We start from the raw sequence: 20367 nt of genomic DNA, 5'->3' as shown, positions 1-20367 counted from the left end.
ACGAATAGTAACCACACAAAGCTGATCAATAGATGTCCTTGTGTTGCTGAGGACCAAACCCAGGGCCCCCGGGGGCCAGGCAGGAGCTCTACCAAGGAGCGACCACTGGATTTTATAACGTCAAAACAATAAAACCTTTTTTGTTTTTTTAGCTTTGAGAGATAGGGTTTCTCTGTGTGGCTCCAGCGGGCCTGGAACTCATTCTGTAGACCAGACTGGCCTCAAACTTAGAGATGGGCTTGCCTCTGCCTCCCAAGTACTGGGATTAAAGGCATGTGCCACCATGCCCAGCTCAAAAAAATATTTTTCCATGAAATGAAATCTGTAATCATTTCCTTATGAAATTATTAAAATTTCCTGAAAGGGAATTTTTTTTTTACAAAGATTAAGAAATTACAACTGTGTTGACATGATGCAAAATTTATATTAAGAGAAATTATACCTGTAAACTCACTACTTTTAAATAAATAAAGGAGATTAAACTTCTTTAAAAGCAGCATTTACTTGGAAATGAAATTGGAACTTTATAAATATAATAAATTTTAATATAAAAAATTTTAGTGCACCAGGATATATCTTGACACTACTTGATTAACAAGTGGCAGAAAACATTGTGATACTAGATGTATCCAGCAGGGGGCAGAAATGACACGGAGTACAGAACTTGGATTTTTTTTTTAATTCAGAGTATCTATCTTCCTTGGAGGCTTTGAAACTACCGAATTGTCAATGAGACTGTCCTTTTCTCTCTCTCTCTCTCTCTCTCTCTCTCTCTCTCTCTCTCTCTCTCTTATTGCTGTGTTCATGGATGCTAATTTTGCTTACTTCCACCTTTGTTCATGTTCAGGGTGAAAATTTAAATTCCATTTTAGCAGCCATAAAGGTTATTATTTTTTGTTTTTAGAGAGGCCCTTGGGTAGCTCAGGATGTCCTCTGCCTCACTGTGTAGCGGAGGATGACTGTGGATTTCCGGTCCTCCTGCCTCTACCTTCCCAATGCGGCAGGTGTGTGACGCTAGCCCTAGTTTATGTGGTGTTGGGGACGGACGGAGCTCAGGGTTTTGGGCATGACTGGCACTCTGCCAGATGAGCTGCACCCTGGCCCCCTATGTGGTTTTATCACTATTTATAAATTTAAAACTTGTTTTAGTTTTAAACTTAAGTGTGTGTATGTGCGTGTGTGCGTGTGGTGTGCGCACATGAAAGTCAAAGGGTAACTTCTTGACGCCAATTCTCTCTTTCCAGAATTACACCGGTTCTGGCAATCAAACTGCGGTCACTCGGCTTGTATGGCAAGGACCTTTCCCTGTTGAGCCATCTTGCTGGCCCACCCATGCAGATTGTATTTGTGGTGCAAACAGTCTCTCAACTTTAACTATCCGATGAAACAATAAGATCGTGAAAAATAAGCGATCCCCGATTCCATGAAATTCCAAAGAGAGAGGGCAATCTCACAAGACAGCCATTGTGCCGAGATCACGGCAACAATGGGCGGTTTACAGCCAGAGACTACGTGGGCCGCCTTTCTGGATTATCACCTTCTCCGGCACAGTAAGATGACTTAGTGCTAATGATGGTGAATTAAAACAGAAAGGAACTCATGCAAAGGCCTGAAGCTGTAAGCTCCCCCGTACCCCCGTCTTGAGATAGAGTCTCACACTGTAGCTCAGGTTGGCCTCCAACTCCAGGCAATCTTCCTGCCTCAGCTCTCAGCCACCAGGCCGGGCTGAGACCCTGCAAACAGTGGTACTCAGTGCCCTTCAGGCATCCCTCGTCCCTCCCTCCCCTGTAGCTTTCATTGTCTGGTCCTGTTTATAGTGAGCAACATTCAGAGCAGTTGATGGGCACTGTTTGACATTCCTAAGAGAAAAGGTAATCAAAAGTAATGGAAAATTCGGGACCGGTTTCCTTAAGAAACATTCCTATCTTTAGAACAGGAAAAGGCGTGGTGGCGAGGCATCTGACCAAATCAGGGCGTACCTTCGGCAAATCGTGCCCCAACATTTTTCTGCAAAACCCAGAGCATGCAATAGGGGGGAGGCAGGGCTGGGGCGCTCTCAGGCTCACGGGTGGTCACATGCATCGAATGCCGTGCACTAGCCTGGCGAGGCACAGTCAAAAGACATGCTTCAAACATTTCCAAAATGTTACCAAAAAGTCTCCGCAATTCTAAAGCCTTTGTCACAACAGCCACCTCTCAAGTTCTGTAATTATATTCTTATTTTTTAAAAAAGATTTATCAAGTATTTATTTACTTATTTTGTGTGTGTGTGTGTGTGTGTGCGTGTGTGCATGCAGTAGTGCCTGCCGAGGACAGAAGAGGGCATTTGATACTCTGGACCTGGAGTTGCAGACAGTTGAGAGCCACTAGACGTGGGTGCTGGGAACCGAACCAGGGTCCTCTGAAAGAGCAGCAAGGGCTCTGAGCCATCTCCCTAGAGCAGTGGTTCTCAACCTTCCTAATGCTGTGACCCTTTAATATAGTTCCACATGGTGTGGTCACCCCAGGCATAAAATTATTTTTGTTGCTGCTTCATAACTGTAATGTTGATACTGTTACGAATCATAATGTAAATATCTGAATTTTTGGATGGTCTTGGGCGACCCTATGAAAGGATCATTCGGCCCCCAAAGGGGTCGTGACCCACGGGTTGAGAAACACTGCTCTAGACCCTACATTCTCATTCCCTAAAAGGTAAAACAGAGAGGTACCAGCCATGTAATAACTACGTTCTTGAATTTTAAAGTGTCTCATACATATTATCCCAGGGCCGGGTCACGGCAGACACAAGAACTCAAGCTCTGGTTGAGGCCCCTATGGTGTAGTATTAATCCCTTGTTATCTACACCTCCTCCTCATTAGCTGGACTGGCTGAGAGATAACTTACATTTAAATTCTGGTGTATACCCTGTAGTCAGCTCTCATTAACCAAGGCTGTCTAAGGCCTTTGGTAAATCCCAGGCCCTACCTACTACACAGCATTCCCGAATCCCAGCTGGTCCCCTGGTCACCCTGCCACCCCTGACACATACGTGGGCATGGACTGCAGCTTAGTTTTGAGATTAGCCTAAGATTAAAGGGAACTGATTGAGAAAAACAGCCCAGAAGAGTTGTGGAAAGCCTTTCGAAGCCTAAGAAACCTAAACCCCGGAACACAAGGGTTAACTATGCTCTGAAAAGCCTGGCATCTGCTCTGCTATACGTCTGACAGGCACCGTCAATCCTATGCTGGTTTATGATTGGCGCAGGTCATCTCACGGGCTCCACCAAATGTTTCCACTCTCTGTGTCCTGGGTTTTACAAGCGGGTTAGCCATGAAGTTAAGCCCCTTGAAAGAATGGAAAGATCTGGAAGACACGGGTGACCGACACAGCCCACTCAAAGACGCAGCGGGCATCTTCACCCACTCAGGGGACAAGGCTGTGTTTTCCCAGGAGGCTGGGGAGCCAGCGTTTTTAGGGTCTGACAGATGGGTTTCCGGGTCTGTTTCGCACAGCGTGGGCAACTCGCTTTGAACAGTCTACATACACTGGTCTGCGCATGGCCCTCTATGTCATCCACAGTGGAGGAGTGCTGATTGCAAACTTTTATGTTGGTTTGTTCATGCATGTTTTTCTCGTATTCCCGAACATCATCCATTGTCATATCTGAAAGAAGTCAAGACGTGGGCAACTTCCGTTATTAAATACAAACTTTAATCAGGGGCCCTTTAGGGAGAGACAGTAGTAGCTCAGCAGTCGCTAAACAGGTCTTAAAAAACTAACTTTATGGGGCAAATCATAAAGTTAGGTAAACCAGCCGCAGAGGGAGTGAGGGCAAGGAAGTTTAGAGTTGGAAACCGTTTTGGGGGCGCCTCTTGGAAAGTGAGCTGGGTGGGTGAAAGTGTTAGCGAGTGGGCTGTGCAGAGCCTGAGATCTCCTAAAGTTGTGTTAGAAGATCCCTTTCAGGGACAGAGGGGCAGGTGTTTCTGGTTTAATACTTACCTTTGGGTAGAACTTTCCAGAGAGATCTAAGGCATTGAGTTAGTGCATTTGAAAGAGCAAGGGCACTTTCATTGCTATGGCACGGGACAAGCTGTGGAGGGCAGACCCCAGGGCACTCACGGGCGTGTGTGAGATTCGGCACACTTCTCACACAGATGCACTTTTGCACAGAACAGGAGGGACCCGAGAGTACGGGTCTTTGAGACTAGTCTAACAGCTCGGGAATGGCTGACACTATTCCACCCACATCGATCTATAAATACAACTGCGCACACCAGCACGTTTGGCTGGAGTCTCCAGCTTTCCAGTGTTTCGGGATAATGAGCCCTTCATAATGGTTTTCAGCAGGAGACAGGTCTGTGACAGTTTCTGAGTCAACGGTGGGAAGGTGCTCTGTTGGCATCTCTCTAAGAAGGGGGATGGCAGGGAGGCTGTGGAACATTCCATCTGCCAGGACCTGATTCCAAATGTCAATAAAGATCGGGTTGAGAAATCCTCTCTTATTTTCACAGCCTTGGCTCTTGGGAGGCCAGAGGCTTGTGACTTCGAGGCCAGCCTGAACCACAGGAGACCGTCTCTCAAGACAAACAAAAAAGAGCAAACACAACAAACAAAAAGAGAAGACCAAGAAATCTCTTTTAACAAGTGAAATGCATAAAATTGCTATATTTTTGGTCTCACTTTAAATGTTCCCTTTGTCTTCCTCCCCATCCCTCACTCTCTTGCTATTCTGCAGTATTTTATCAGCTATTTTCCCAGGCCGGCAACACTGTCTTGGTGGAAGGAATTTCACTGCATGCCTCTTTACCAACCAAGAAAGTATGCAAAAAAAAAAAAAAAAAAAAAAAAGAACAACAAAAAGAACAAACAATTGCATCACCTACCACTCTATCTCTGATCGGCTCGGTGGGGGATTTGCAATAGCATTCCCAGCTGGAGCTTTTCCCTAAGTATCTTCTGCGGCCCGGGGTCTTTTTATATCAATCCCAGTGTCATGTGAGCTCTCTCTGCTTCCAAAGGGCAGACCTGCCAGAGCTCATGATTTAATTCAGCGTGGTCTGGGCCGGGGTGGAGCATGGCTCACAATCTGGGCTATTTTATTGAGCTGATGCTGTCCTTCCCACCCCCCTGGAACCATCCATCAGGAATGCTGTCCACAGCAATGGAAGGATAGAGAAGGCTAAGCGGCAGGCTGGTCAAGCAAGGACATGCTCTTCTTTTAGAAAACAGGTTACTGACAAGCAATGAAAGGATGCTGCTTTAGGCTGAAGACAGAAGGGCCTTAATCAACAATAACACATTCCACAAGACCAAACCCCACAATTTCAATGACTGATCGTTAGTAGTTCTTAAACACAAACATACCTGGAAATAAATAAAGAGGTCCCATTCAATTACGAGTTTAAAATTGAAAGCGGTTTCCTTGTGCACATGTCATTAGCCACTTAATTGGGGAAATGAAACTCGGGGAAGACCAGAGTTTACTATTTCACTTTACTGAATCCCCACAAAAACCGTTCTTTATCTGCAATTAGCTCACCGTGAAGGGAGGGACTGAGCACAGGGCAGACTCTGGTCTTTCAGAGCTGTCTCGGTTTAACCGGGGTAAGACAGGGTTTAGAGCAGGGATGATTAGTGTCTTGTTCCTAGTGGGAAGCTGAAAACAACTCAAGGGATTGGTGGTGCCAACCAAGGACAAAAAGAAAAAAAAAAAAACAAACCAAACCAAAACGAGGCAGATGAATACTTAATCCTGGTAAGAAAGGTCTGGATATATTTAGAAACACTGAAAGCATCTATTTTCTTCTTTTTTTCTTCTCTCTGTCTCTGTTAGTTTTGTTTTTGCTTTTCAAGACAGGGTTCTTTGTGTAGCTTTGGAGTCTGTCCTGGAACTTGCTCTGTAGACCCGGCTGGCCTCAAACTCACAGAGACCCTCCTATTTTTGCTGGGATTAAAGGCGTGTGCCATCACCACCTGGTTCTCTCTGGTTTCTTTCAACAGGGTTTCTCTGTGTAGCCCTGGCTGGACCTCACTCTGTAGACTAGGCTGGCCTTGAACGCAGAGATCCTCCTGCTTCTGTCTCTGAGTGCGAGTGCTGGGATTAAAGGCTCGTGCCACAGCTACCAGGCCTGAAAGCATCTATTTCTCTCCCCAACCCCCGCTTCTACCTTGCCTCCCGAGACAGGATTTCATGTAGCCCAGACATCAAACTCTCTGTACCCTAGGACCCTGACCTCCTGATTCTTCTGTCTCTGCTTTGCAAGGGCTGGGTGATGCTGGGGCTTCCTGCTAGGCAAGCTACTAGCTAAGGAGACTCTCTTTACATCTTGAAACAGTCTCCACACACCACAAACACACATGAACCTGAGGGCAATGTGTCAGTCGTCCTTGGTAAGTTATGGAAATGCTAATTAGGTGGGAAAGTGCCAGTTTGGATCACCTGGTTAAATGTGCTGTTTTTGCATCGAATATTACCTCAAAATCCATACACAAATCAATTTTTTAGAAAGTTCAATTGCATATGCCCAATGACAGAGCATACTTCCAAAGACAATTCATCCTTGTCACTGATTTTTCAATGATATGAGCAACTTCTAGCAATTTAGTGCAGAGCTTTGCCAGAAGCAAATGCTTTCTGAGATTATCAGCCAAACTTCTAAAAGTTTTTGAGGCATGTGTATATATGTATGTATGTTTGTATGCATGTGTGTTTGTGTATGTATGTATGTATGTATGTATGTATGTATGTATGTATGTGTGCTTGTGTATGTGTGTATGCATGCATGTGTGTTTGTGTGTGTGTATGTATGCATGCATGTGTGTTTGTGTGTATGTATATATGCATGTGTGTGTGCTTGTGTGTATGCATGTGTGTGCGCATGCACACTCCATATTGGACATATGTAGTCAGAGGACAACTTGTAGGAGTCTGCTCTCGTTCTCTCCTTCTACCACGGGAGTCCTGGGTATTGAACATAGGTCGTTAGGCTTAGAGGCAAACACCTTTACTACTGCGCCATCGGGCTGGTTCTCAGACAAATTCTAAATGCAAGAAAGCCTATGCCAATCACTTTTCAAATGAACTCTTAGATGATGACTTTGTTTCTGGTTTTGAGACAGGGTTTCTCTGTGTAACAGCTCTGGCTGTTCTGGAACTCCCTCTGGAGACCTTGAATTCACATCTGCCTGCCTCTCCCTCCTGAGTGCTGGGATTAAAGGTTTGTTTGCTCTGTTTTTAGATGGGGTCTCTCGTAGCCAGAGGCTGGCCTTGAACTCCTAGACCTCCTGCCTCCACCTCTCAAACATTGGAATTATAGGTGTGTACCACAATGCTCAATATTATCACTATTATTCTATGAACTTATTTGGCATAGGACAGCCTTGAACTTGATAGGTAGCTGAGGATGACCTTGAACTCCTAATCCTCTTGCCTCCAACTCCTGAATACTGGGATTGCTGTTTGTGTACTGTTTATGCAGCACTGGGGATTGAACCTAGGGCTTCATGCATACTAGACAGGTACTCTACCAAGTAAGCTACATCACCAGGCCCATTTTAGTGTGTGTATGTGTGTGTGTTTTCTTGAGACAAGGTCTTTCCTTGTAGCTCTACCTGTCCTGGAACCTGATCTATAGACTAGGCTGTCTTGGAACTCAAGGAAATCCACCTATATCTGCATTATTGCATTACTTGGTATGTGCTACCACATCTGGCTTCCTTTTAGTATTAAAAATTATATTTATATGGATGTTTGTGTGTATGCCTGTGGGGACCAGAAGATGCCCTTAGATTCCAGGAGCTCCTGGTGTTTGTGAGCTGCCTGACATGGGTGCTGGAAACCAAACTCCAGTTCTCTACAAGAGCAGAAACGCTCTTAACTCTGAACTATTTCTCTAGTCACTGAATAAAATGCTTAAAAACTATTATTTATTAACCCGGTAATTCAAATAATGCCAGGGTTACGCTACGTAAAAATATGAATCCAAGGTGAGATAGCAGGCAAAGTTGTTTGCCACCAAGAGCCCGATGACCAGAGTTCAAATCCCAGGAGCTGCACGGTGAAAGGAGGAAACTAACTTCTGATCTTGTCCTCTGATCTTCATATACACTTTATACTATGTATGAATCCAAAGAGTCCTGAATTCACACACACTTTATACCATGTATGAATCCAAAGAGTCCTGAATTACAGGAGGAAAGTGTTTACCGCTTTATGGCTTCTTTTACCAGTCCTTTGGCCTCTGGAGATACCATGGTAAGAAATTGATGGTTGCTTATTTCAGGAAGTTGTACGTATGTTAACACACACACACACACAGAGTTTTAACTGCATCTGTGGGTGCCTCTGGCTTACTTGGCCCTATATTATCTCTCCACTTCCAGGCTCCTAGGTCAAAACAGAGATGATTGCTTTATCATTCTGAGGCAAAATTGAAGTCAAAACAAGTCCCTGGGTCTCGGAAGATCTACTTATGGACTGGACACTTTTCTGGCTCTAGCAAAATGGTGGCCGTCCATCTGCAAGACTCGGTTTTAAATTATTATTATTCTTATTATTGTTGTTTTTGAGACAAGATCGCATTGCATATCCTAGGCTAACTTAGAACTCACTATGGAGCCCAGGCTAGCCTGGGACTCATGATCATATCTCAGCCTCCTGAGTGCAGGGATTGTAGACATGTACCTTTAGGCCTAGCAGGGAATTAAAAAAAAAAAACTCATTGGAACAATTAAACAATTATAACCTAACACATGCTTCCTGCCCCAACACATGCTTTTTACAAAAAACTTAAGGGCTTCCACTTTCTCTGTATTGAAATCGGCCAATTCTGAAGACTTGGTACATACCCTTCCCTAAGACCTAGAATGGCAACTGACAGCCGTGATTTTGGTTTTCCTTTTAAAATTTAACTGGATTTTACGCAGGTGGATTTTTGCTTGCACATATGTCTGTGTGCCACACGCTTGGTGCTGCAGAGGTCGGAAGAGGGTGTCAGAGTCCCTGGACCTGGAGTTAAGGTTGGCTGTGAATCACCATGTAGGTGGCAGGGACTGAACCAGTCCTCTGGAGGAGCAACATGGGCTTTTAATCTTGGCACTCTCACTCCAGCTTCTCCTTTGTTGTGGGGACACAGGGACATGCTATGTAGCCTTTGTTGGCCGGGAACTCCCTGAGACTCCGGCCTCAGATGTGGCGATACTCCTGCCTCTGCTTCCCAAGCGCCGGAGTCACAGATGTTGGGGCCACTACACCCATTTATTTAAGGGAGCGTGTGCTGGAATGTAGGCAGGAAAGGGGTTTACAGGCTCCTTCGAAAGTGATGTGAACTATCGAGTTCTCTTCCTAGAAAAATGAACACAGACACACTCAGGTGCTCAGGCTCGGATTTCAGGAAACCCGGGGCCCATGGATGTTGCCGCTGTGGTAAAATCCCTCAGTTTGTGCTCATGTATCCACCTGAGCTTGTGTCTCTCCTTGTCAGCCTTCTCTGGGGACTCTGGTTGACTTCGAAGTGACTTCATAAGACTATTTCATCTACCAGCCAGAACTCAGCCTCCCACATTCTTTTTGGGGGACGAGTCAGGTTTTCAAAGACAATCGTGAGGTGCCTCTCCGTCACAGGGTCCCTGTGGCAATCTTCAGTGTGTCTCTCTGAAAATACTGTCAGATTTGAGAAGCAAATCCGTGCTTTTTGTGAAGCCGGGCTGGCTATTTTTATCCGCCTCCCCTCTCACCCCATCTCCTGAACTGTGCTGGGGCTCGGCTGATTAGTGTTCTAGTCACGCAGAGAGGCTCAAGTCTCGCAGATAAAGACCAATCAGGGCTTTGGGAAGCAAACTCAACTCCTCCAGCATGGACATGCCGATACTTTACAATGAACATGAGCAGAATAAAATCTGCCCAGGGAAATCGTTTCGTGACTCCCAAGAATGCTAAAGAGACGTGGAAATAAATCCTTGGGCGAGGGAAGATCGCCATCCTTGGCAATGTCTTTTCTCCACTCAGAATTAAGCACTGGAAACAGGGAGTCTAATTTGTAAGAGAGTGAGGCAGCCAGGGTGGCCCTGGATGGTGCTCAAGGATGGACAGTGTGTACCACCGCACAGACATACCTACTGCTCAGGATGTGGATGGCACCCAAACCCAGCCCTTTCCTAATACACCTGTTTAAAGGGGGGGGGGGATCTTATTTCTTCTCATTCTTCTGAGGCACCAGAACTTAGTGGCTGGCGCTGAAGATGCCTTCAATTCTTCGAGCCTATTCTATTTGGAATGAATTATTTAAGCTGTCCTTGCAAGCCAGTCTGGCTTACATCCCAGGCTGTGAGCCAATCGTTCAGAGCCACCTGGAGGGCTATGGGAACCACAGCGGGCTAGGGACTTGGGGCTTGAGAATGTGCATCTCTAACAAACGCCCAGGAGATGGGGGAGGTTGCAGCTCCAAGGACCTCAGCTTGAGATCCAGGACTGGAAGTGGCTCCAGAGGAGGCTTCATCGCATGGTACCTTGTCCATGTTTACTAATGAAGGCCTTGCAGCCTGTGCAAGACCAAAGGGAAAAAAGCAACCCCAGGTACCCCAGCTGAAGGGTTATCCTGGTTTGGACTTTGCCTTGGTAATAACACACCCACCTATCTGAAAGGCCCATAGTTCCCTGTACCACTTCGAGTCAGTAAGTGGCCGAGGAGACATTCCATGGCAGGGCCGGTTTCTATTCATTTAATTTCCTGAGAGTCTGTGTCAGGTAATGAAGGAGCCACTGTGTTCTGGGCCAGCAGCTCAGCTGGGCTGCTGAGGTCTGCAAAGAGTTTACAACAGATTGGCGGTGTGGTTCTCAGACCCCTTGCTGCCCGAAAAGGCTGCCGCTTGTTTTGGTTGGGACTGGGACTGTGGACACAGGGGGTGGAGACCACTCTGGGGTGGACAGGCGGCGCCCTGATGGTCTGCATCTACCAAACCCTATGCCTTCCAACCACAACTCAGCATCCAAGAGGGTTTTGTGATCAACAGACTCCTTCCTCTAACTCATCCTTAGTAAATAGGAATCCTTAAAGACCTTGGAGCTGGAGCGCCTGTGTTTCATCTCATATATTAGTCTAGCTGCAGGCTCTTGCAATAACCTGAGAATTCTAAAGGAACCTTGCATATGCTAGGCGAGTCTCTCTCTCTCACTTAATTAAAAGCCCTTAAGGCATCACGTCCTTGTTGCGGGCTTAGGTGAGAAGGAAAGAACCACGTCCACCCTCCATCTCTCTTTACTGGACACCCACTCTCATTTCGGTGGGTTGTCAATCTTTTTTATTTTCATTAAAAAAACCTTCTCTTTTTATTATTATTGTTTATGAATGCATAATATCATGGTATTTGTGTAGGTGTTGGTGGACAACTTTGTGGAGTCAATTCTCTCCTTTCACCTTTAACATGGGCTCTGGGGATTGAACTCAGGTTTCCGGTTTGGCAGCAAACGCCTTTACTGGCTGAACCATCTTGCTGGCCCCAAACCCTCCTTTTTGACATCTTGGCTCCTTGAGCAGAGTCCAGCCCTCCCTTTTATTATTGACTCTTTTAATTTTATTTATTTATTTATTATGTATACAATGTTCTGTCTGCATGTATGCCTGCCCACCAGAAGAGGGCACCAGATCTCATAGATGGTTGTGAGCCATCATGTGGTTGCTGGGAATTGAACTCAGGACCTCGGGAAGAGCAGCCAGTGTTCTTAACCTCTGAGCCATCTCTCCAGCCCCAGCCCTCCCTTTTAAAATCGCTTTTCTGGAAAGTTCTCAGTAGCATTCTGGTGTTAGAGAAACCTAGCTGACAGCTCTGCTTCCTGGCCATCAAGGTGGCAGATTCTGGGTCCTCCAGGTACCTGTCCTTTGGTTAAACATCTAATCAGTGCAGGCTAGCCTTGTTTATTTCCTAAGAATGCAATAGGAAGCCATGAGCTCTGAGACAGACATATCAAGAGAGGCTAGGCATTACTTCATCTCTTTTTTTTCCTTCCTTCCTTCCTTCCTTCCTTCCTTCCTTCCTTCCTTCCTTCCTTTTCTTTCTTTCTGTGTGTGTTATGTGTGTATGTGGGATGGGTGTTGGGAAAAGGTCTGCATTTCCTCCAGACTTGCTTCCCAGTGAACAAAAACCAAAGATAACAACAAAATAAAAACACCCAGAAAAATGTAAGGACTAGAGAAAATAATCCCAGAATCCTTTCCATCCCCTTGTTCCATAAAAGACAAGACTTGGGGAAATCTTCCTGACAGTGTAGTGCATGAAAAATGTCCTGGGGGTGTGCGACACAGAAATCTGAGCTGTGATGGGCATTGGGACAAACCAGGACAATGCACGTACTTGTCAGTAGGTGCAGATCTGGGAGAGTGGAAACAGAAAATGGAACAAATCGAGTCTACAGCTCAGAGGACCATGCCTTTAAAATGGCACTGAGAAGCAGCTGCCGGCATGAATGACTAACATTGCCCCTACCCGTTCTGTCCAATGTAGCCTTTCTCTTAAAGACGGGGTTGGGGAGGAGGTTAGCTGATGCTGTGGGAACTGAGGGCATGGGTGGAAGAAGGGTGGAGAAAGTCCAAAATACAATCTAGGTTACACCCGGGAGGAATAATGTGACTTAGGACCATAGACAAATAAAGTCAGCTCGATCCTAAGTCACCGGTTGGGCGTGCTTGCTTCTATTTATAGCCAAGGACACAAGCCACCTGATGACTGATTCGGGGAAAGCAGAGGACTCATGTCCACACAGCCGCTGGCCTGAGCATCCGGAGCTGGGGCGGGGTGGGGTGGGGGGTGGAGGAGGTGGTCCATTCATCATGGCACCAAGCAAACCTTGTTTTCATTTACTGACGATGTGCAGAACTTGTTTAAAATCTTCGCATGACATTAAAGAAAAGCAAACCCAAACCCAAACCAAAAAGCCAGAAGGATACTTTCAGTTAGGGTCATCTAGACACCTAAGTCTCCATCTGCGCTTGACTTCTTAGAGAACCTGTGTATGTCTGATAAGGTTCCAAGTGTTCTCTGCATCAAGGGACCGTAACTCAATAAGATGCTTCCGATAATGTTAAAGTTTGGGATAAATTAGGATGGGTATGAAATCCATCCCACAGAGGGCAACGGAGCCCTGTGTATACAGTCGATGAGCATCAAGCAAGTCAAGGTCCTTCTTGGTCAATAGTTCTGTGGTTATTTCAGACCAAGCTTCTATAATTACATCCCTATTAGGCTCACCAGACAGAGGTGTTTCCAATACAGGAAGCACTGACCGGCCCTCCGTTGCTGTCCTTCTAGGTTACACTTGAAGCTGGGTGTACTGAAAACCGAGTCAATGTATTATGAAACTGTTCTCCAAGTTATTCTGGGTCATCTGACTTACCGTACCACTCATCGACCCACGCAAAGGCCTGTCTGTGTCCAATCAGCAGGATGTCTCGGACCACCTGAAGAGGAAGAGAATGAGGTTGAGATAATACCGGGTAAGATCAAGGCTGTCTGGGTGGGGGATGAAGGGCTGGAAACAGGGCTCAGGGGGTCAAGTACTGGCTGTGTAAGCATGAGGACCTGAGTTTGTATTTAGCACCCATGTAAAAATTAGATGTGTTATGTATGCCTGTAACTGGAGGGTGCTGGGGAGAGTGGAAATGGGGGCTCACCAGGGGCTCTCTGGCCAGCCAGTCTGGCCTGTCAGTGAGCCCCAAGATTAGTGAGAGAGCCTGTCTCAAAACATACCCAGGGGTCAGTGAGAGAGGTCAGAGGGTAAAGGTGCCTATCCGAGTTCAATCCCTGGGTGGAAATGAGTTCAGCTGGTGGAAATGGTGCTGAGAATAGATGCTTGGAAGTTCTCCTGGGACCTCCTCATGTGCCATGGCACCCCAGCCCTCCTCCCCACTAAACAAACAAATGTCGTCAAGTAATCTAAGAGGAATCTTAAAAAACTGGGGAGATAAAGACAGAGAGAGAGAAAGAGAGAGAGAGACAGAGAGAGAGAAGACATTTGGGATGTCAACCTCTGGCCTTCATAAGAGCGTGGATGGGTAAGAAGGCCCCTCCATACATACACAGATAGGCCCCAGATAATAACAAGAAAGTAAAGTAATATGGAATATTTTAGTTCAGCTGTCTTATTTCCTCTCCCCCCTGTTTTGCTTTTTTTTTTTTTTTTTTTGGTTTTTTCGAGACAGGGTTTCTCTGTAGCTTTGGAGCCTGTCCTGGAACTCGCTCTGTAGACCAGGCTGGTCTCGAACTCACAGAGATCCACCTGCCTCTGCCTCCCGAGTGCTGGGATTAAAGGCGTGCGCCACCATCGCCCGGCCCCTGTTTTGCTTTTTGAGATAGGATTTCTCTGGGTAATAGCTCTGGCTGTCCTAGAACTTACTCTGTAGACCAGGCTGGCCTCGAACTCAAGGAGATCCACTTGCCTCTGCCTCCCAAGAAGTGGGGTTAAAGGTGTGTGCCACCACCGCCCAGATCATCTCTTTTTTAACAGTCTACTTCCTTATTTTTATATGTACGAATGTTGTGCCTGCATGTATGTATGTGTACCACATGCAATCGGTGTCTGACGAAGTCAAATGAGAGCATCAGAACTCTTTGATCTAGAGCCACAGATGGTTGTGAGCCATCATGTGGGTGCTGGGAACCAAATCCTGGTCCTTTATAAGAGCAGCCAGTGCTCTTAGCCACTGAGCCATCTCTCCAGCCCTGTATCTCTTTCAGTAATAGTTCACTATTTTTTCTTCTTATATGAAAACCAATCAAGCCTATAAGGTTTTACTTATCTTGTGTCTCACGTACCCTAGAATGGTGCTTTGTTCACATGTATTCACTGCTCGGTTCCCAATGGAACAAAGGGAAGTGCTCATGACATCCCCAACATACTTGCTCCAGCCTATGAGCACCCAAGAGGAACGGCTGGATGGGATGTGGGTGCCGGGGACAGCCCATCAGGGAGAAACGAGAATGCTAATGGACTGTGGTGGTTTGAATGATAATGGCCCCTATAGACTCTCAGGTTTGAATACTTGGTCCCCAGCTGGTGGAACTGTTTGGTAAGGATTAGGAGGTGTGGCCTTGTTAGAGGAGGTGTGTTACAGAGGGTGGGCTTTGAGGTTACAAAGACCTATGCCATTCCAGTTAGCTCTCTTTCTGTCTCATGGGTAAGATGTAAGCTCTCCTCTACTGCCCTAGTGCCATGCCTGCCCGTCTGCTGCCATGCTCCCTGCCATGATGGGCATGAACCAACCCTCTGAGATTGTAAGCAAGCCCCCAGTTAAACACACTCTTTTATGAACTGCCTTGGTTATGGTGTGTCTTCACAGCGAGAGAAGTCACATAGACCATGATCTTCGCTACTCAGACAAGTGTCTGTTTCCATCAAGACACATACACTCCTTGGTAGGAAACATGGGCTCTGTACTAGTTAAATGTCAGGGTGATGAGCCCAGAGAAGTCACCCCAGTTACTGCTGAGCGAGTGTCCATGAGCCGTCAGTAGTTGGTACACACCTTCAGCCTGACTCACAAGGAAGATGGAGCCATTTCTGTACATCCCTGTAGGATGGGAGAGGGCTGACCAAGAGCAAGCACTGAGCTCTTGAGATATAGTTCAGCAGGTAGCTCGCTTGCTGTGTACCCCGACAATCTAAGCTTCATCCCTGGAACCTGTGATGGAAGGAGAGAACCAGCTCGTGTCCTCTGATCTCCACAGCACGCCCTGGCAGTCTCATGGGCAATAATCATCAACACAAGGTTTCCAAAAGAAAAGACAATGACCTCATTTGCGTATGTCAGCCTTTGGTGCCAGCACATACGGACAGAAGGATTAAGAAACCGACAGTTGTCAAGATCCTCCAAATTGGGACCCACCTGCTTCACAGATAGGTGGTTTTTTTTTTTTGGTCTTTTTCTGTGTGTTTGTGTGTATGGTGTGTGTAGTGTCTGTGGGCACATGTGCATGCCCATGGGGAGGTTGGAGTAGGACCCCAAGCATCTTCCTTTTATGCTCTCTGCTTTATTGCCTTGAGACAGGGTTTCTTAGTGAACTGGAAGCTTGAAGCTTGAACCTCCTAGGTTGGCTGACTGGACAACAAACTCTGGGAAATTGGCTGTCTCTGCCCTCCAGAGCTGGAGTAATAGGCATGTATAGTCTGAACTCAGGTTCTCATTCCTGCATAGCCTGCAATTGTTCCTTAGGGGGAAACTGGAATTGAAGGCTAAAGAAGAGACTACTATGTGCACGTGTGTGTGTAGATATACGCGTGCGCACACACACATACACAAACACACACACACATATTGTATGTATTGTTTGTGGGCATGTGTAATACAATTTATGTGCTTTTATTTCACGGGGCACCTTTTCATTCCTCATAAATATGCTTGTGTGTGACTGCACTCACCAGTGTCTGTACACGTGAAAGGCCGTGGGCTGATGCTGGAACCCGTCTTCTATTGCTATATAATCTATTTAAATTCTTTTATATTAACTTTGCATGTGAGATGGCATATATGTGATAGTCAGAGAACATCTTGCAGAAGCTACTTCCCTTCTTCCCTCATATGGGTTTGGAGGACTGAATTCGTGTCAGCAAGCTTGGTGGTTAAGTGCCTTACCCATCTTGCCAGGCTCCATCTTATTTTTTGAGACAGGGTCTCTCATTAGACCTGGAAGCTACCAATTGGCTAGACTGGCTGAATAATAGCAGTCCAAGGGTCCCCCAGCCTCGACTGCCCCAGGGCTAGCTAGTGTTATTATACATACATATGCTAGCTAGTGTATTATACATACATATGCATTACCATGCCTAGACCGAGCTTTAATGTCAGTGCTGGAGATCTCAGGCAGCAAGCACTTTACCTCTTGAACCATCTCCTTGGCCCATAAATATTCCTTATTACATTTCTTGGAAATTCACAGGCTGCCTCCAGCGTTCCTCCTTTTCTTTTTGCCAAACAAAGCCAGTGATTGTCAGAAACCTCTCCTGGAAGGCTGAAGTGTGTTTCGACAAGCAAAGGGTTTTAACTGGGTGGATGTGCAGGAACAAGGGAAGCGTTTCTAATGAAGTGTTTATGCCTCTAGGCCTCTGGGTATGTGGTGGGGTCCTTTTACGATTTGGATGTGGAGCCATGTAGTGAATTTAAGAAATACCATGCAGCCATACACACTTGAGTGCTGACTCTGTCAAATTCATGGAAATCAAAGGAGCAGCATAGAGGCGCTTGTAAACCCACCCTCTCCTATGAAGCACAGCACAGCTGTGGCTGGCAACAAGGCTTCAGTAATGTGTTAATGGCTGGCTTTTGAATACCTCCCTGCCCACTGTGAACAGATTCTTAAAAAAACAAAGGTTTAGAACCCCTCCTTCAGTCCATGTAAATACCCCCTCATTAGCAGAGCAGGTGTGTTGGGGGTAGGGGCCTATCCCACTTCATTTGGTTTGGAATTGGGCAAGGGAGTGAAATTCCTATGACCAAAGCATCACCTTCACAGGTATCTTAAAGAAATGGCTTCTCAGAACTAGCCAAAGGCATCATGAAGGAAACAAAGTGAGCTCTGGGCAATTCAAAGATGTTTCGCAAGAGAAAATCAGATGCATGACCGCTATAATGAGTCTCTAGTTAAAGGAGATGATTTTGGAAAAAACAAAACCAACTCTACCACAGGAGGGAGTGAAGGAGGCACGCGTGGTGATGCACACCTGTAATTCCGGCACTTGGGCACTGGAGGCCAGCCTTGGCTACGGAGTGAATTTGAGGCCAGGCTGGGCTGTACGAGACCCTCCTTCAGAAGAATAAAACAGGAGCTGGAGAGTTGGCTCAGTGGTTAGGAACACTTGTTCCTCTGGCTTAGGAGCTGGGTTGGATTCCCAGCACTCATATGGCAGCTGACAACCAGCTGTTCCTCTTCTGACCTTGGCGGACACCGGGCATACTTGTGGTGTCCATCCATCCGTCCGTCCATCCATCCATCCATCCATCCATCCATCCATCCGTCCATGCATGCAGGCAGAACAGTCAAATACATAAATAGACAAATTTTTGAAAAGAACAAAAGTAAAAGAAGAGAAAATGAGGGAGGGAGAGGGAAGGAAAGGCAGGGAGAGAATCTAAGTAAGAACGAGAGGTGGACGCAGACATGGATTTAGGCTGCAGCCTATTTACTCTGGGTTGTCTTCCTGCTCAATACCCAAGCTCAGTACACAGAAACAGGAGGTCTCCGTGACGGTGGATTAAGATTGTCACCTCGACAGCTGGAACTGAAGAGTCCAGGAATAAGAAAATAAAAACGTAGATTCCAGAAATAGGAATGTAGGAATAAAGAAATATAAAGTTGTAAGCCTAGGAGGATGAGAACAGACTGTCAGCAGCTTTCTCAGCAGCTTGAGGATTAACTATTAACAGTGGGTTATTTCGCTTTACAACACATAGCTCTGCTTACAAGGCCAAAGTTATCTCTTTGCAAACTGAGAGCTAGCCTACGGATTTGAGCTGAGTCGACTTTTAGGAAATAGATACATGACCTCTGGGTTACGCATTTTCCCTGCTATGTGAAACTGGCAGCATCAAAGGGAAGAGCACAGGGCTTCAGTAAACATCACCTGAAGTTACCAAGAAAGACAATAGATTAAGTGTAAACCCTAGTTTAACTAAAAAACTCTGATAATGGAGACTGTAAAGTAAGGCAATTTGTATCTGAGTTTACCTTGAGATTGTAAAGACCTAATGTTTGATGCCACTACTATAAAAGATAGGTTGAGAAACCGACTTCTGCCACAGCCTAACCGCCCCCCCACCCCCCACCCCCCGAAAAAACAAACCTCTGGCTATGGTCTCAGCTAGCTATAAGCTTTTTGTGCCCCATGTAGATTTCTTATTTTATTTTTTTCCTGGCTCTGGTTTCTGGAATAAAGTGTGCTTCTGGTTTATTAGACTTTGGAGGTCTATCTCCATCTTTGCATGATCCCCCTGGACCCAACAAAAATTACCTGGGAAGGGAGCCTTAATGAGGACTACCCTGATTATGATGACCTATGTGCATGCTTGTGAAGGATTTTTCTTTTTATTAAGACAGGGTCTCTGGGGCTGGAGAAATGGCTCAGAGGTTAAGAGCACTGGCTGCTCTTCCAGAGGTCCTGAGTTCAATTCCCAGCAACCACATGGTGGCTCACAACCATCTGTACTGACATGTGGCGCCCTCCTCTGGCATGCCGGCATACATGGAGGCAGAATGTTGTATACATAATAAATAAATAAATCTTTTAAAAAAAAAAAAGACAGGGTCTCTGGGCTGGAGACATGGTTCAGAGGTTAAGAGCACTGGTTACTCTTCCAGAGGTCCCAAGTTCAATTCCCAGCAACCATATGGTGGCTCACACCCATTTGTAAGGAGATCTGTCACCCTCTTCAGGCCTGAAGGGATACATGCAGGCAGAACACTGTATACATAATAAATAAATATATTTTTTTTTTTTTTAAAAAGACAGGGTCTCACTATGTAGCCCTGCCTGTCCTGCAATGTGCTATATAGACAAGGCTGGGCTTAAACTCACAGAAATCTGTATGTCTCTGCCTTGCAAAGGCTGCAATTAAAGGTGTCCACCACCATGCCCAGCGTGAAGGATTTTTATTAACTGCTTTAATTTAATTTAATAGGGAGACCTGCCTATCGTGGGTGGCACCATTCCTTAGGTTTAAGCTCTGAACTGTGTGAGAGTAGAGGAAGTGAGCTGATCAATAGCCATGCGTGCATTTATTTATCTCAGCTCTTGACTGTGGCCATGACGTGACCAGTTCATGCTCCTGTGATTTCCTCACAACGATGGACTGCAGCCGGAATTGTAAATGAAAATAAAAACAAACCCTCTCTTGGCCAGGTTTCCTGTGGTCAGGATGTTTTCTCACATCAACAGAAACACAACTAGGGTAGCCTCTGGCCTTGACTGCTCTGCACCTCACCCCCATTCCCTCTTCTGGCGGGTGGGATGTGTGTGGAGCCCAGCAGAGAACTACATGCTTTTCATGTACAGAGAGACATTTTATTGTTTGGGCTGCTAAGCTAAACCAGCATGTATGTTATAAAGGTATCTTGACTTCAGAATTTGGGTCTAAGGATAGGATGCTTTAAAAAGAGGTTCTTCTTTTGTTTTCACAGAAGATGAGAACCTGTGGATTGCCTCTGGGAAAATATGGTTTCATGGACCAAGGTCTCCTGAAAGGTTGCTGTGAATACCCTCAAAAACTTACTTTGCTCAACTGCTGACTGAAATGAACCTAGCACACAGGATGTACCATGAAAGACCTTATTAACAGCGCTCCCCATACAGCACAAAGCAGTTTGGAGGGGAAAAAAAATCTATGCCCATATTCCCAAACAT

General features: G+C 45.9%; 1 protein-coding gene across 1 annotated transcript in view; it reads right to left on the bottom strand.

Moving 5' to 3' along the window:
* The window catches only part of Pitpnc1 (phosphatidylinositol transfer protein cytoplasmic 1), a 276715-nt gene that overhangs the window by 6731 nt on the left and 249617 nt on the right, over nt 1–20367 (bottom strand). The window contains exon 8 of the mRNA XM_075990302.1: nt 13372–13435. Within this exon, the coding sequence (XP_075846417.1) occupies nt 13372–13435 (64 nt within the window). The remainder of the gene's footprint in view (nt 1–13371; nt 13436–20367) is intronic.

The sequence above is a fragment of the Microtus pennsylvanicus genome, chromosome 11 (assembly GCF_037038515.1).
Source record: "Microtus pennsylvanicus isolate mMicPen1 chromosome 11, mMicPen1.hap1, whole genome shotgun sequence".
NCBI classification, from domain to species: Eukaryota; Metazoa; Chordata; class Mammalia; order Rodentia; family Cricetidae; genus Microtus; species Microtus pennsylvanicus.
The sequence above is the reverse complement of the archived record's forward strand: the minus strand, read 5'-3'. Positions and strand labels throughout refer to the sequence as shown.